At 45.7% G+C, this 13384-nt stretch overlaps 1 protein-coding gene across 1 annotated transcript; it reads right to left on the bottom strand.

Annotated features, from left to right (window-relative positions):
• Window positions 1–4269: 4269 nt before the first annotated feature.
• LOC135895751 (NLR family CARD domain-containing protein 3-like) lies at window positions 4270–11628 on the bottom strand. Its single transcript, XM_065423906.1, has 2 exons — window positions 10014–11628; window positions 4270–6029 (listed from the first exon to the last, which is right to left on the bottom strand). Exons 1-2 carry the CDS (start codon window positions 11324–11326, stop codon window positions 5084–5086), a joined length of 2259 nt encoding a protein of 752 aa, XP_065279978.1. The 5' UTR covers window positions 11327–11628; the 3' UTR covers window positions 4270–5083.
• Window positions 11629–13384: the final 1756 nt, after the last annotated feature.

Below are 13384 nucleotides of genomic sequence, written 5' to 3'. Positions count from 1 at the left end.
ATTCCCTCTACTCAATTTTTTTTTCAATTGTTCCTCATTGCTTATAAAGCTACCAATCATCTACATTTACACTATTATAACGATTAAATGTTGTAACTTCACACATTACACATTTTTGTGCAGATACAAAGCATTACACTTTTCATGTGGCCAATGCCGCTGGCGGACAGATCTTGCTGCAGTACTCGCCAAAGAATGCTTACGCATGAAAATACGCTGGTAGTGCCTGTTAACTAGCGGGCATATGTTGGTCCTTCCACGTTTTCAATGTGCAAGCGTACCCAGTGCAGCTTGATAGCAGCAGATACTGCGTTGCAGGCCCCGCCTCTTGTGCATCCACCTGGTGTGGTAGGCAGTCCACAGCCGCTTGCCAATGAGCCGTGTGTCTGCTTACTCTAGCCACCAACTTGCTTGCGCTTGCTGCCTGTTGCTGGCGCTCTAAGTGGCCTCTGCAGAGCACAGGCCACATGCTCGCATGTTCTCTTTCACAAAGGACCACCCTGTACATCGGATACGTGAGCTCGGGCTGCTGGTCACAGAAGCATTCTTTACCATTTACTCCCATTCAAGCCGGCGAAAAGAGGGGGTTCTTTAGACATATATGATGCCCCCCCCCCCACCTGGTTGGTACCTGGGGCCCATGGCCCAGCGGCCCCCCCTCCCCCCTCTTTACTATGCCACTGACCAACCCTAAACCCCAACGCTTTGAGAACATCTGCCCTGTTGCTTTAAATTGCAAGTGCAAGGTTAAGACTTTACAGAAAAGTATCAGATGTTCAGCTATTTCCTCTTCCTCTCCACAAGCACAGCATTACGTATCTATCCCTTTAACCCTAGAATTATCATCGATATTTTCTTTGGCAATTTCGTGCTTGAAAGTTCTGTATGTTTCCAGTGCCGACTTGTCTGCATGCCTGTTTAACATAGACCCCTCTCTGTTTCGTTAACCTTTTTCTTAACCGATGTTTCTTGGTTTGCCTCCCTGATGCTGTCCAAATATTTGCTTGACAATTTTCTGGTTTGTTTCCTCCATTTTGTGTCAACATTCCCATGTACAAGTAACTGGAAACTTTCCTTGCCCATTACTTTCCCGCCATTTCTCTCAACTGCTCCTCGAATTCTATCATGCTGCTAGCTTCCCTGCCCTCGAATGATGTCCATCCCATGTCACCCTATAACCCCCGATTTGGTTTATTTCTGTGTGCTCCCAAACCATGTCTACCTACCCCTCATTGCTTAATTTCCAACCTTGCTCGAACCTAGTTCTGACCTCATGCACGGGACTGCATTACCAAAAGTCGGACTAGGAACCAGCACCCCTTTCCATATTTCTCTCACCACTTCATACCTATTGTAATTCCAGAGCCCTATTTTTCATCACTGCTGCATTCCTGGTACCTTTAGTTGTTACTTATTTTTCATGTTCCAATAGGTACTCAGCCCCACTGATTATCCACACGCCAAGGTATTTCTACTTATCCACTACCTCCAGTGTAACCTCCTGTACCCTATGCTCGCCACTTTGATTATCATTAAAAATCATGACTCCATCTCTCTCTTTACTGCAGATATCCATCCATCCTTGTAAATCTTCCTTGTTGTCAGCCATAGTACAATGTCATCCACATACATCAGTCCTGGTAATGTCTGTTCAATCCATTCTCCCTGCTTGAAAATAGAAAGGTTGAAGCCAAGTCCACTCCTCTCCAATTTGGTATCTAATCCTTGTAGATATAACATGAAGAACAAAGGTGGTGGAGGTGACAACCCTTATCTAAGCCCCCACTGTATCTCTACAGGCTCACGTACCTTCTTTTCCCTCATTTTATAAGCACATTGTTACTTTTATAGATATCTTTTAAAAGATTAGTAACTCCACCTTCCACATCAACGGATGGATAGATGGTACGGAACAAGTCGCGCCACCGACAGTGCAACACAGTACTAACCAGTCATCTTGAAGCAAGCCCGGTGGACATAAATGTGTGGAGCAGCATTGTTCTGGTGCTGAATGGTCAATTAAAACCTTGACTTGTGAGGCGCAACACGCATTGTAAAGAAAAAGTTTCTGCATTCCTATTGAAATTGATGATCTAGTGTTTATGTGGTATTATTCACACAAAAATCATCTGGTTGCATCTCAAAGTCTCAGGAGATACAAATATGCAGCTGAGACAAAATGAGACCCAGCTGGGCTCGCTCAGTCACAGAATCTGTAGCAGTCAAGTGCAGAAGGATGCACTCGGATTCAGTTGGACTCCCTTGCAACGGTTGCTCAGTGGCTTTGGAGTTGTGCTGCAAAGGACAAGGTTACGGGATAATTTCCCAGTTGCATTCCGATGGGGGTGGGATGCAAAAATGCTTGTGTGCTACGCTTTGGGTGCCCAACAAAGATTCCTAGATGGTCAAAATAAATCCAGTCTCTCCCATTATACGGCATGTTTCATGGTCAGATTGTGGTTTTGGCACGTAAAACCCCCGAATTTATTTTGATTTCACCCAACCAGATTTGCTTGGAGTCATACGAAGCATGCTTGTCAGAACACAGTTGAAGGCGGGTCTTTTCTCAGTTCCCAGTTCACCCAAACAGTTTTAAGTGCAATATAGTAGATGGCATTTCTCACCACAAAGCTGCAAATGTTTCCCTTCCCTTCTTATTGATCTACTTGGACCTTATTTTACAGTTTCTCGGCTTCATGCGTGCCAGTAACATATCTGAATAAAGGGAAAATCGGACATCCACCAGTTCGTAGCAATTGCTACAACGGAAACCCATACGCGTTCCTTGAAAGAAAAGCCTCAGAGTTGAAGAAAAATTCGTCCTGGTCTGGGACACGAACCCGGGACCACCGCCATTCCGGGGCAGCCGCTCTACCATGTGAGCTAGCCAGGCGGCTAGCAGATGGCAGGGCAAAGGCGAATTTGTCGACAACACGAACCAAAGGCAAGTGTTTGACGTAATAGTACTGCGGAAACCCGCAAGGTGGAGAAAAGTAATGAATAAAGGGAAAATCAGACATCCACCCGTTCGTAGCAATTGCTACAAAGGAAAGCCGGACCAGGATGAACCAGGACAAGGTCCCGGACCAGAACGAATTTTTCTTCAACTCTGAGGCTTTTCTTTCGAGGAACCCGTTTGGGTTTCCTTTGTAGCAATTGCTACGAATGGGTGGATGTCGGATTTTCCCTTTATTCATTACTTCTCTTCACCTTGCGGGTTTCCGCAGAACTATTACGTCAGTAACATATCTACGACATTTTTTTAACTTCCAACTTCGATTCCTTTCACGCGCTTGGTCTTCAGGATGATGCCGATACTTTGGTTGACGCTTTTCAGTGCGCTGTACAACTGTGAATTGGTCGATTTGTTCCCTTGAAGACTAAAAGAACAAATCCTAAGATCGCCTGGATGAACCGCAGTATACTGCAATCGGCACATAGCGTTTGTGATTTGCGACGGCTAAAAAGGCCAATGATCCAGTTAATATTGTATGCTTTAATACTGCTAAAGCGTATCTGCGTAGCAAAACTTACGCAGCTAAAGAGATTTATTTTCGTATTCAATTACAAGGTTACAATGGGTCAATGGGCCTAGGATATTATTCCAGTATTGTTAAAATAAACTACCTAATTAGAATGTCAGTTTGAGTTGGACCACTGTTTTCTTCCGAAACTGCCTGTTGCAGTGCCTCAGCACGAAAAGCTCAGCATTTCTTGGTGCATCAAAGAACAGGCAGGCAAAAATCATTTTTTGCTCTCGAATAAGTATTATGCTATTCACATCAGTTTTGATTGTATTCGATACATATAAACATTCTCAGGTCCAGTCACATCAAAATCTAGGTGCAAGTCATAGTGTCACAGGTATTTTTTTCAAACCATGGTTCAATCACCTGTAACACGAACATACATTGAATAATGCTTGATAGTGTTAAAATCAGTTTTGCCAATTTAGAAAATGAAAAAATGCGGCACTCAAGGACATTACTAAAAAACGGGTGAAATAGCAAGAAATTTGTCACACCTATTGACTTGCAAAAAATTTGTAAACTATGCTCTCGAGGAACATTGAAAGGGCACTGAAAGAAACGTTTATTAAGCTTATTCATAACATATTCAAGCAACAGCGGCCGTTACACATTAATTAAAGTTATCGTTGCTGCTGGGTGGGTAGGTTCGTAAAATTTAAGGGACTGCCACTTGCTGCCATTCAGTGTCCAAATAGCAGCACCAGGAAGTATTGTTGAACACAAATCCAATGACTGGTAGTAACCTGTTTAAAGAATGGCACTCATCCATTTTTATTGAAAGAACTGACGAATGTATACCCGCATAGCAACTCGTGAAGCGCGATAGTACATTTCAGAAGTACATTCCAACAATACACCAAGTGAATGAAGCCACTACTTGGTCTTGACCGGGTTGCCCCGAGTACTTCTAACTGATGTTTATCGTCCCAAAATGACGGTTAAGCCAGTTAAGCTCCAAGATGCATCCTTCTAGAGGACTCGCGATTAGTGTAGACCTGAGGGCCCTCCCTGAGGTGCAGCTAAGCTGGTATGCAAGAATATATTTTGTATCAGATCCTCAGTTTAACGGGGTTATGGCAACACTGAATCGAACCAAATGCTTGACATTAAGCAACAATAGAATCTCACCACTGCCAACACGTGGAAAAACTTTTTTATAGCCAAACGTAATCGCACAGACAAGTGCAGGCAGGGGAATACAATGATAAATTGCCTGTTCTGAACAATAAATTACAGCAACAAGTTTTGTCACAAGTAATTTCCAGGTACGTTTTCAACTTAATAAAAGGTAACAGGCTAAAAAAAGTATTGAAACTTTTTCAACATTGTTTAACGAGACTTATATAATAGTATCACAATATTCTTGTTCCTCAAACACAAGAACACTCGAGGAACTGGAACTCTATACAATGTAATGAAAAGTCGGTTGCACAAGGTTCTTCCAGTGAGCACGTTCACCATCGCTGGGCAACATTTACATAAGCAAGTAATAGCGCACATAAATACAAAGTAGCATAAACAGACCAAGGACGATGAATAGCACCAACAGATCGTCATTCATCAAGCACATCAGAAACCTTGAGGAACTCTGCAATTGCTAGCCAGCAGTAATCATTCAATGCATCCACCTGCGTATGTGTGCTGGGGTAGCACTTCACAGAAAACCTGACGACTCCAGTCACATAGAGATAATGCGAACGTATGTATTTGTCTGCTGCATCAATGTCTGCCACGGCATCTTTTTCGGGCTTCGCACATACCTTGGAGACCTGCGACACCAACGAAGAAGTTCCGCGCAACATCTCAAATGCTTGGGCACAGTGCTTTGTCAGATTGGTCTGCATCACAAACTTGACGGCCATATTGAGCAAGGTGATGTTTCGCCTGAGAGCCTCGTGAAGACGGAATGTGGAATGATTTCTCCGCAAGGGGTGGTTGAACGTGAATGATGTGACAACCCTGTTTTCTATCATTCCCCGAGACAGCATCTCCAGCCGCTTTGTTTCGAGGTACTGACAGTGAAGCACTATCGTCGTCAACGTTCTGTTGTGTGACAGCATTTTGGCAAATTCCTTAGAAGAGCGAAGGCCCACTTCCCGCGTGTATATGGTCAGCTCAGTCACAGTTGTGTTGACCTGTAGGGCTTTGGATACATCGACAAGGAGGGACCCTTCGAACGAATTGATGCCCATCTGCAACTCCAGGCTCTTGATAGACTCAGTGGAGATCAACACTTTGCGCAGTGCTTCTGCCTTGAGGGGTTCGTAGTGCCGTGCCTCTACCTTTAAGACCCTGACCACAGTGTTGGTGGCAAGAGCGTCAAAAAGTGCGCAAAAAAGTGAGGAGGAGAGCTCGTTAGTTTCATCAAGGTCGAGTTCCGAGGGAGACTGAGAATCCAGTGTCAATGCCATCGTCAGGGGTGTCAGGTCAACGTCAATCCATGGCAGTGCGATGCGGCCATAGCACTGGCACTGGTTCAGCAGATGAGCCAACTCCCTCCTGTAATGCACAATAAAGCTGCTATGAATGTAGCTACACACACACACAAGCACGGAATGTTTTGCTGTTAAATGAGACAGGCATTAACATAGTACTGATGCATGCTGCCTACAGGCAACATAACCGAAAATCATGCCGATCCCATGCACTGTGGGAATCGATGTAAGCGAAGCTTTCTGTGCTGTTTGTTTTGACTAACTATGGTTAGTAGTGATGTTGATGGTGAATGTTTAATTTCTTCAACGTCTGGTCCAACACGAGAGTGGTGAGTTGATGCTAAACGTTACCTTGCGTGCACCACTGCTGTCTGTGTAGTCCACAGAACATAGGGAGAGGTGTTTGCTTGAGGTGTTATTGTGTGCTGTGTTTCATAAACTCAAAGGGTTGAGCATTGTCATTGCCTGATATGGCACATCACATTGTGGCAGAAGTATTAAACTTGAATTGGATTATGGGGATGTACATGCCAAAACCACAATCGGAGTATGAGGCACATTGCAGTGGGGCAATCTGGGTTAATATTGACACTGTGGTGATATTTAACGTGTCCGTAAATCTAAGTGCACGAGCATTTTTTATTTCACCCCCATCGAAATGCGGGTGCCGTGGTCGGGATCAAATCCACAACCTTGGGCAATACCATAGCCAAAAAGCTACTGCGGCGTGCACAGAAGTGTTGATTTGTTGTGCAGCCACTTCCGTATTGATGCCTAGACCCTGCAATGCACTTTAATTAGCTGTTAATATGGAGCTTGACATAATTGCATGGTGTTTAATTTTCAGAAACAGCACAAAGGTAACGAACCTTGAACTTAAGTCTATCTAATTTCCCCGCAACCGCTGTCATGTCTATAGTTGTGCTTCCCTGCCTTCTCATGTCACCTTTTCCCTATTCCCCACCCCCCCCCCTTCATTTGGGAACTGCAAGCGAAAAGTGGCAAGATTGTTACTCACTCATTTCACGACTCCACCGGTTCTACCTTATTTCTGCCTCCTCTCCCCCTCTTCTATACCATTCTATCTAGCGCCCCCCTGGACTTGCAGATTGGTAGAAAGGTAAGCGCTGCAATTTCTGCAGTGGTTTTGCTGGGGGGTCAGGGACAATTACAGCTGTCATGAGGTTAATGTGGAGACGCCAACAGAGCTCCAGAGGGCATTGTGCACATTCGATGCGGTGCAAAGGTCCAAACGAGTTTCTCGCGTCTCCTTTCCTCTCTGTCGTGCTCCTTCCATGTATATATATATATACATGCTTTGAACCACCCTCGATGCAGTGTGCAAAGCAGCCACAGCAGCAGCAGCAGTGGGAAAATCGAAGGAAGAGGTAAAGAAAGCTTTGCTTAAAATTAAGAAATTTTTTTCTTGCTGGTATAGAGTACAATCTTTCTGTCTAAATGTCTTCGACCAACACTGAATGAAAGGCAGCATCATTTGAGCAGGTTTAGAGCAGGCACAGAGGGTGAAGACAAAGAAGTTTGGCACACATCTTGCTTTCTTTTGAACGTGCATGCAGGAGAGATTGATACAAAGTCTCCGGCTACAGCAGTGTCACAAACGTGATGTAAAGCAAATGAAATGTACACATATAGTTAACATAACGAGAGCTGTCTGTACAAATTCAAGGCGAAGCCATAGACGGCTTGGGATGAGACCCACTTCTAGTTTCCTGCCTAGTGTTTCCCTCCTATTGCCAAAGTTTTCTGCAAAATCTTCTTTTCTTTCAGTTGATTATGGTTATTCTTGAGGTGTTCAACACATTTAGACAAAACAAACGTAAGCATTTTTGGGGTTATGTGTCGTCATTAAAGGATAAAGAGCCACCCCTTCTAAGCCACTGGCATGTTCACACAAAGTTATTCAAGAGTAGCACTTTATGATGTGTTACTGTTTGCAAAAGCTTCACTAGATTTTTTTTTTCACTTTTGTTTGCAGAATCTGAGCGACTGCCATGGAGAGAAAAGGAGGCTATCTGTCTTCCGACTGGACCTAAACCTCCTACCGCACTTCAGAGGGGTACAGCAACGCAGGACACAAACTAACATATGCTACGTATAGAGATGGGACACTTGATCGAAAAGATTAAACACCCATTAACAAAACAAATCTATGTCACGCTCATGGAGCAGCACAATGTGTGTGTTAGTCATACATGTATGAAAGTAGAACAGCACAACAAATTTACATAAACGCAAGCAATCGGCAAAATATAACGAAAAAAGAAATTTGGGCAGATGAATTTGCACTAAATTTTGCACATGTAATGAAACACTACACCAAACCCAGTACATCTTCTATTTACACGAGAAACACATTACTTTTTCGTCAACTGGAAAGATTTCTTAAATTGGAATATGTTAGTGGTCTCGTTTTGCATATTCCATCAGGATTCTAATTACATAGAGCAGCAATTTGATTGTTTATCGACCGTGATGCAAAGCTTGTGCAACTTATTGGGCTGACAAGTGCTGCAACATTCATATAAAGTCAGGTGTTGGAAACCTTGTCTTATATTCTAAAATACCAGTCCAACTAGTTGTTTATAACAATCCAAAAAAAAAAACACAGAATCGCATTATACACATGAAAAAGTGACGTGTTAGGCTATGCTGCTCTATTAGACCCAATGTGCATTTTTGTAGGGAATACCACAGCCTGTTTGCATCTGTGTTGTTACAGGTGCCCGGGACTAGAACGCAATACGTAAGCTGGGAATGAATAATGGAAAAGTATAGCTGCTGCATAACCTTACCCATATGGAGATAATGTAACGTCAAACTAGGCCAACACGCCTGATATTTAGGCTCAAAGGCTTAACTTCGGTAACTTTAGGATCATACTCCAGGAAGGTGATGCGAGAGTGCCTGCGAGTTGCTTTCACTATGAAGAATGCAAAGAAACATAAGTAAATGGCTTATAAGGGAACGCGATCTTGGGTACATCCAGAGCACGTGAGCTGTGCGCATTCGTGACTGCTGTTGTGTGTGTATGATTAAATTGTTCGACGCAGAAGGCGACCGCTGGTAAAGTAGAAACCATGGTGGCTACACAACCGGGCCCCGTGAAGGTGTGTTTTGTGTGCTATTATACTGCTTGCCAGTGAAGGTGACCACTAGCAGAATCTGAACCACGGTGGAAGCACGCCCGGCCTACATGCAGCCGTCTTTGTCCACAGCTATTGTTTTGCGTGCGATCAAATTGACTGCCGGTGAAGTTTACCGCCAGTGGAGTCTGAACTACGGTGAGATCCAGTGTGCGTGTGTGATCCATGTCTGGACGCCAGGAGGGGAACAGAGACACCTCGAGAGTTTTATGAAAACGAGCCGATCCGACACTCCAGCAGTCTGCTCTGGGGATGATGAACGCAAAGCAACTACCGAGCAAATAAGCTGCCGACATCGTGCCTCGGCATGGAACACCGCCAGCCGCTGCCGCCGAGGCGCCGACTTCGAGGGTCACTTACGGGCCGCATCTGTTGGGACGGACTGTCGGCATGCCCAGTTTGATGCATGCCACTTTTGATTCCGTGGATTAAATATATGCTTTCCCAATTATTTAGAAATGTAGTTTGAATTGATGTTCATTGTTTATGTTGCGATTGCACATCGTAATTGTTCAACATTGTTACACCCGTCCCTTGGAATTGTCACTTTCATACTTTTTCTGTCTAACATATTCACATACACTACTTAATAACACGAGTTTGTTTTGTTGCTTAGAAATCTCATTAAATTACTGCCTTTGCTTGAATTCATCAGGCCTTTGTCTCGTTCACGAAGGCAATTGGCGAAAGCCAGGCACCAGACTCCATTTCCCTTATGCCACTACTCAGGAGGAGCTAACGCATCGACTCTGAGTCGTGACACTGTGTCAACCTGCAGACTCTGCTAAACGACGTGCAAGAGATCCAGTCATCTCAATGTGACTCCACCAGTCTATCTGCGACGCCTGACTGCAGTCGTAGCTCAGGCACCCCTGTTCACGTACCTTTGCTGATCTGAAGCTTCGAAGGATCCGAAGGAGACTCTTCTTAGAACGTCATTCTTCCCCAGAGCCTGGCAGAAAGCCGTGATGCCTCGAAAGCCAACGTAATTGTAAGACAGGTCCAGTGTTTCGAGCGTAACATTTTGCGCCATTACGCTGGCAAGCACTACGGCGCCAGAGTCAACCACACTGCAGTGCTGCAGCGCGACCGACCGTAGTCCCTTATTGTGACGCAGAGCTTCGGCAAGGCACGCCGTAGAGGTGGAGGACAACGTGGAAGAGTCCAGGTCTAATAGCCTTATCGTCGCGTTCGTCTCCAGGGCTTTGAAGAGCGGTGCCAAAGGCGCCTCACACGCGTGCAACTTCAGTTCCACGAGCGACACGTTGAACTGCAGCGCCTCCGCGATGGGGCCGATGTGTCCTTCCCCCCCAAAGCTGTAGCGAAGGGACAGCTCCTTCAGCTGTTTGCAGGAGCGGATTACTGAGGCCATCGCTGCGATGTTGGCCTTGTTCAGGTGGTTGTGGTCGAACGAAAGTTTGGCGAGAGCCTCGCACTTGGCGAGCGCCGCGAGAAGGGTGGCAGTGCTTCGCTGCGAGAGTGCGTTGCGCTCGAACGCTACCTTGGCAAGGTGGTCCGCGTTTCTGCGCAGAAGGGCCGCGATGTCCCTGGCAAGCTTGTGGGAAGCGACGTCCAGCTTGAGGAATTCGAAGCTCTCGAGGCCCGCCAACGGCTTCAAGCCCTCGGACAGGTCGCGCTCGCTGAAAGGTGTCGAGTAGCCGCCTTTCAGCCTGAGGTGACGCAAGCGGGCGCTCTCGCCGAGCGCGAGCTTGAGCGCGTACGCCGGCTTTTGGTAGAGGACGTTCTCGTTCAGGTGTATGGCTTGCACGCACGCGTGCTGCTTGGGCAGCCACGTAAAGATGTACGCGCTCTCGTGCACCGCTTTCACCTCAGGCTGGATCCGACCATCGACGTTGATGGAGCGAAGGTAGAGCTTCGACGGTTCCAACTCGCTGAGCTCTAGGCCCAGCGGTGCGATTAGCTTGTTCCACGGAGTCAACTTTGCGGACAGCCAACAGTCGCCATTGGCATCGAAGGTGCAGGCCCGGTCGAAGTTGATGCCGCTACGGGCGAGGACGCCGCGGATATGACGGATGCGGTCGTCGATGTAATGGGCGACTCTTCGAGACGGCTTACCGCTGACGGTTTCGGCGGCGGTGTGCGTTACGCCTTGGCAATCGCCGGGCGCCTCCATTGTTCGGACCGTCTTCAAGCTTCTGTCAATCCCTCCTTCCAAGGATGACTGCCGGTCGACCATATCAGTTCGCTGTGAAGCTCTTGGCCCCGGAAACGAAGCATGCGATAAGTGTATCTTGGGTGGCTAACGTAAACAAGGGGCGTCGAATGAGTCAGTGTGTCGAGGAGCCTTTTCCACCAAAACTGCAAGTCGGCGTACGTTGGTCCATGCAGAGGCAGGGTGAAAGCTTACTTAACTTGCTCCTTGCTGATGTTTGCCTCCATGGAAATGACATGGAAATGAAAGCGTCGCTTGTTCCGTGCAAACACGCCGCCTATGCAGTCCTGCCATGCGTGCTGGCGCTAGAAACCACGTGGTCTGACGTCTTGCCTTGTCGCATGCAACGCCCCCTTAGCAACGATGACGTCATTTGTTTTTGTGTTGACTACACTATAAAACAAACACTTTACACTCTTATGCAAGGTTATTAGCCCCGAGAACAAACGCTAGCGGCGCTGCGAGCGCCGCTCGCGTGACGTCAGGGCACGCACTCGCGCCTGTCGTCTGCTACAGTTCGGGCGTTGTCCGGGCGCTTTCTGCGGTGTTTTCGTTTGTTCGCCCTCGTTCTCTCTGCTTGTATACTTATGGTGGTCGTCTCAAATATATTTTTACGACGTCTTCTTTCACGAACATTTATTCAAAGAGCTAATTTCTTAGGCAACAATGCAGCTCTCGAAGGCAACGCTACAGTGCCAGCCGAAGCGACGCAGACCAGCCCATTGCGGGTTTTTCATACGCGGATAGACAATCGCAAAAGCATAGCCTATAGGAATCCAGTTATGATACCATACCTGCCGCGGTGCAACAAGTATGTCACAAAGCTGGCTATATATGACTTCTACAGCAGTTACGTTGATTTCATTCCGCTAAAATAGGTTTGCTCACGACGAGTAGTTCATGGTATAATATCGAATTTTTGCATTTCCTCACAGAAACGCTCGGCAGTAGCACGGGGACTTAACTAATACTGGAGCTTAGATTCTACACGCCTCACTTGCTTCTTTAACTGCTTGTCAACATTAGGCGGTTCTTCACGTGTTTATTTTTTTTAAGCGGCGGAAATTTGAAGTAAAGTTAATGAAGGCTTACAGCTATTTACAGAGTACAAATAGGAATGTACCAATATATATTCCCTTTTCCGTGCTACACGTTCAACTCACCTCTTTAGAGTGCGTTTGTTAATGATTAATAATGTATGTTATGTTCCTCTTTTTTTGTCTATGTTACCAAGTGTATATCATTTATTTATTTCAATGCCGCAGTGTGTTTTGCATTGTTATTGTGGAAATATTTCACTGTTCTTTCATATATTGTATAACTGCAATGTTTCATGGCCAACATATAAATGTAATTTATATGGCGCTTGATGTGTTACCCCATGTAGCCATATTTGTACCATATTGTACCTAAGGGGGTGAGGTTACCTCAAGCCGCGTCTGTGCGGCTTTTTTCCCTCATCCACCTCCATTTACCACTCCTCTGTACATGCGTGTGTGTAAATGGAAATTAATAAATCAAATCAAATCAAACTCACTTGAGCAATTTACTGGTGCTTGTTGCTTGAGGAATATACATGACGAATCTGTTTGGCGAACTGACACAGGCTGCTCGGCCCAATTTTTTTTAGTGAAGTATGCCTGCTGGACCGCATAGCTGCAGCCAGAAAGAAGTCGAAGCGTCAATGACTAGTAGTATGGGACATATTGAAGATATCGAAATTCCCCCGGTGGAGGGTCAGAAATCAAGTGAAAGTATATGCAAGGCTTGTGGTGCTTTCTTTATGAATGTTTGCGATTGGATTGGAGCAAACTTAATTTAGCCTGCAAGGTTCTTTTTTTTTATGTACCGACGAAGCAAGTAGTTATCCGTTTGTATAATTATATAACGCTGGATCGAGACATGGTGAGACAGAAGGTGCTTGAATTTTCCTTTTGTAGGCAATCTAAGCTGCGGTGTAGTAGCTCGAGAATACTTTAGCCATTCCAGTTGGCGCTGTAAAAAAATGCTTTATGGTTTTCATTCGAAGTTGTAGTGAACTGGTGGGTTTCGCGAACATAGCGTGCCTCGCCATACGGACAG

This window comes from Dermacentor albipictus, chromosome 6 (assembly GCF_038994185.2).
Source record: "Dermacentor albipictus isolate Rhodes 1998 colony chromosome 6, USDA_Dalb.pri_finalv2, whole genome shotgun sequence".
Taxonomy (NCBI): domain Eukaryota; kingdom Metazoa; phylum Arthropoda; class Arachnida; order Ixodida; family Ixodidae; genus Dermacentor; species Dermacentor albipictus.
Note: the sequence above shows the minus strand (reverse complement) of the source record. Positions and strands in the feature narration are given on the sequence as shown.

What these genes read in the sequence shown, in the direction of transcription:
- LOC135895751 (XM_065423906.1), bottom strand. Translation starts at nt 11,326, where the DNA reads ATGGTCGACCGGCAGTCATCCTTGGAAGGAGGGATTGACAGAAGCTTG. An exon ending in GAAGCTTCAGATCAGCAAAG is followed by an intron (nt 6,030 to 10,013) that starts GTACGTGAACAG and finishes TGTGCATTACAG; the next exon opens with GAGGGAGTTGGCTCATCTGC.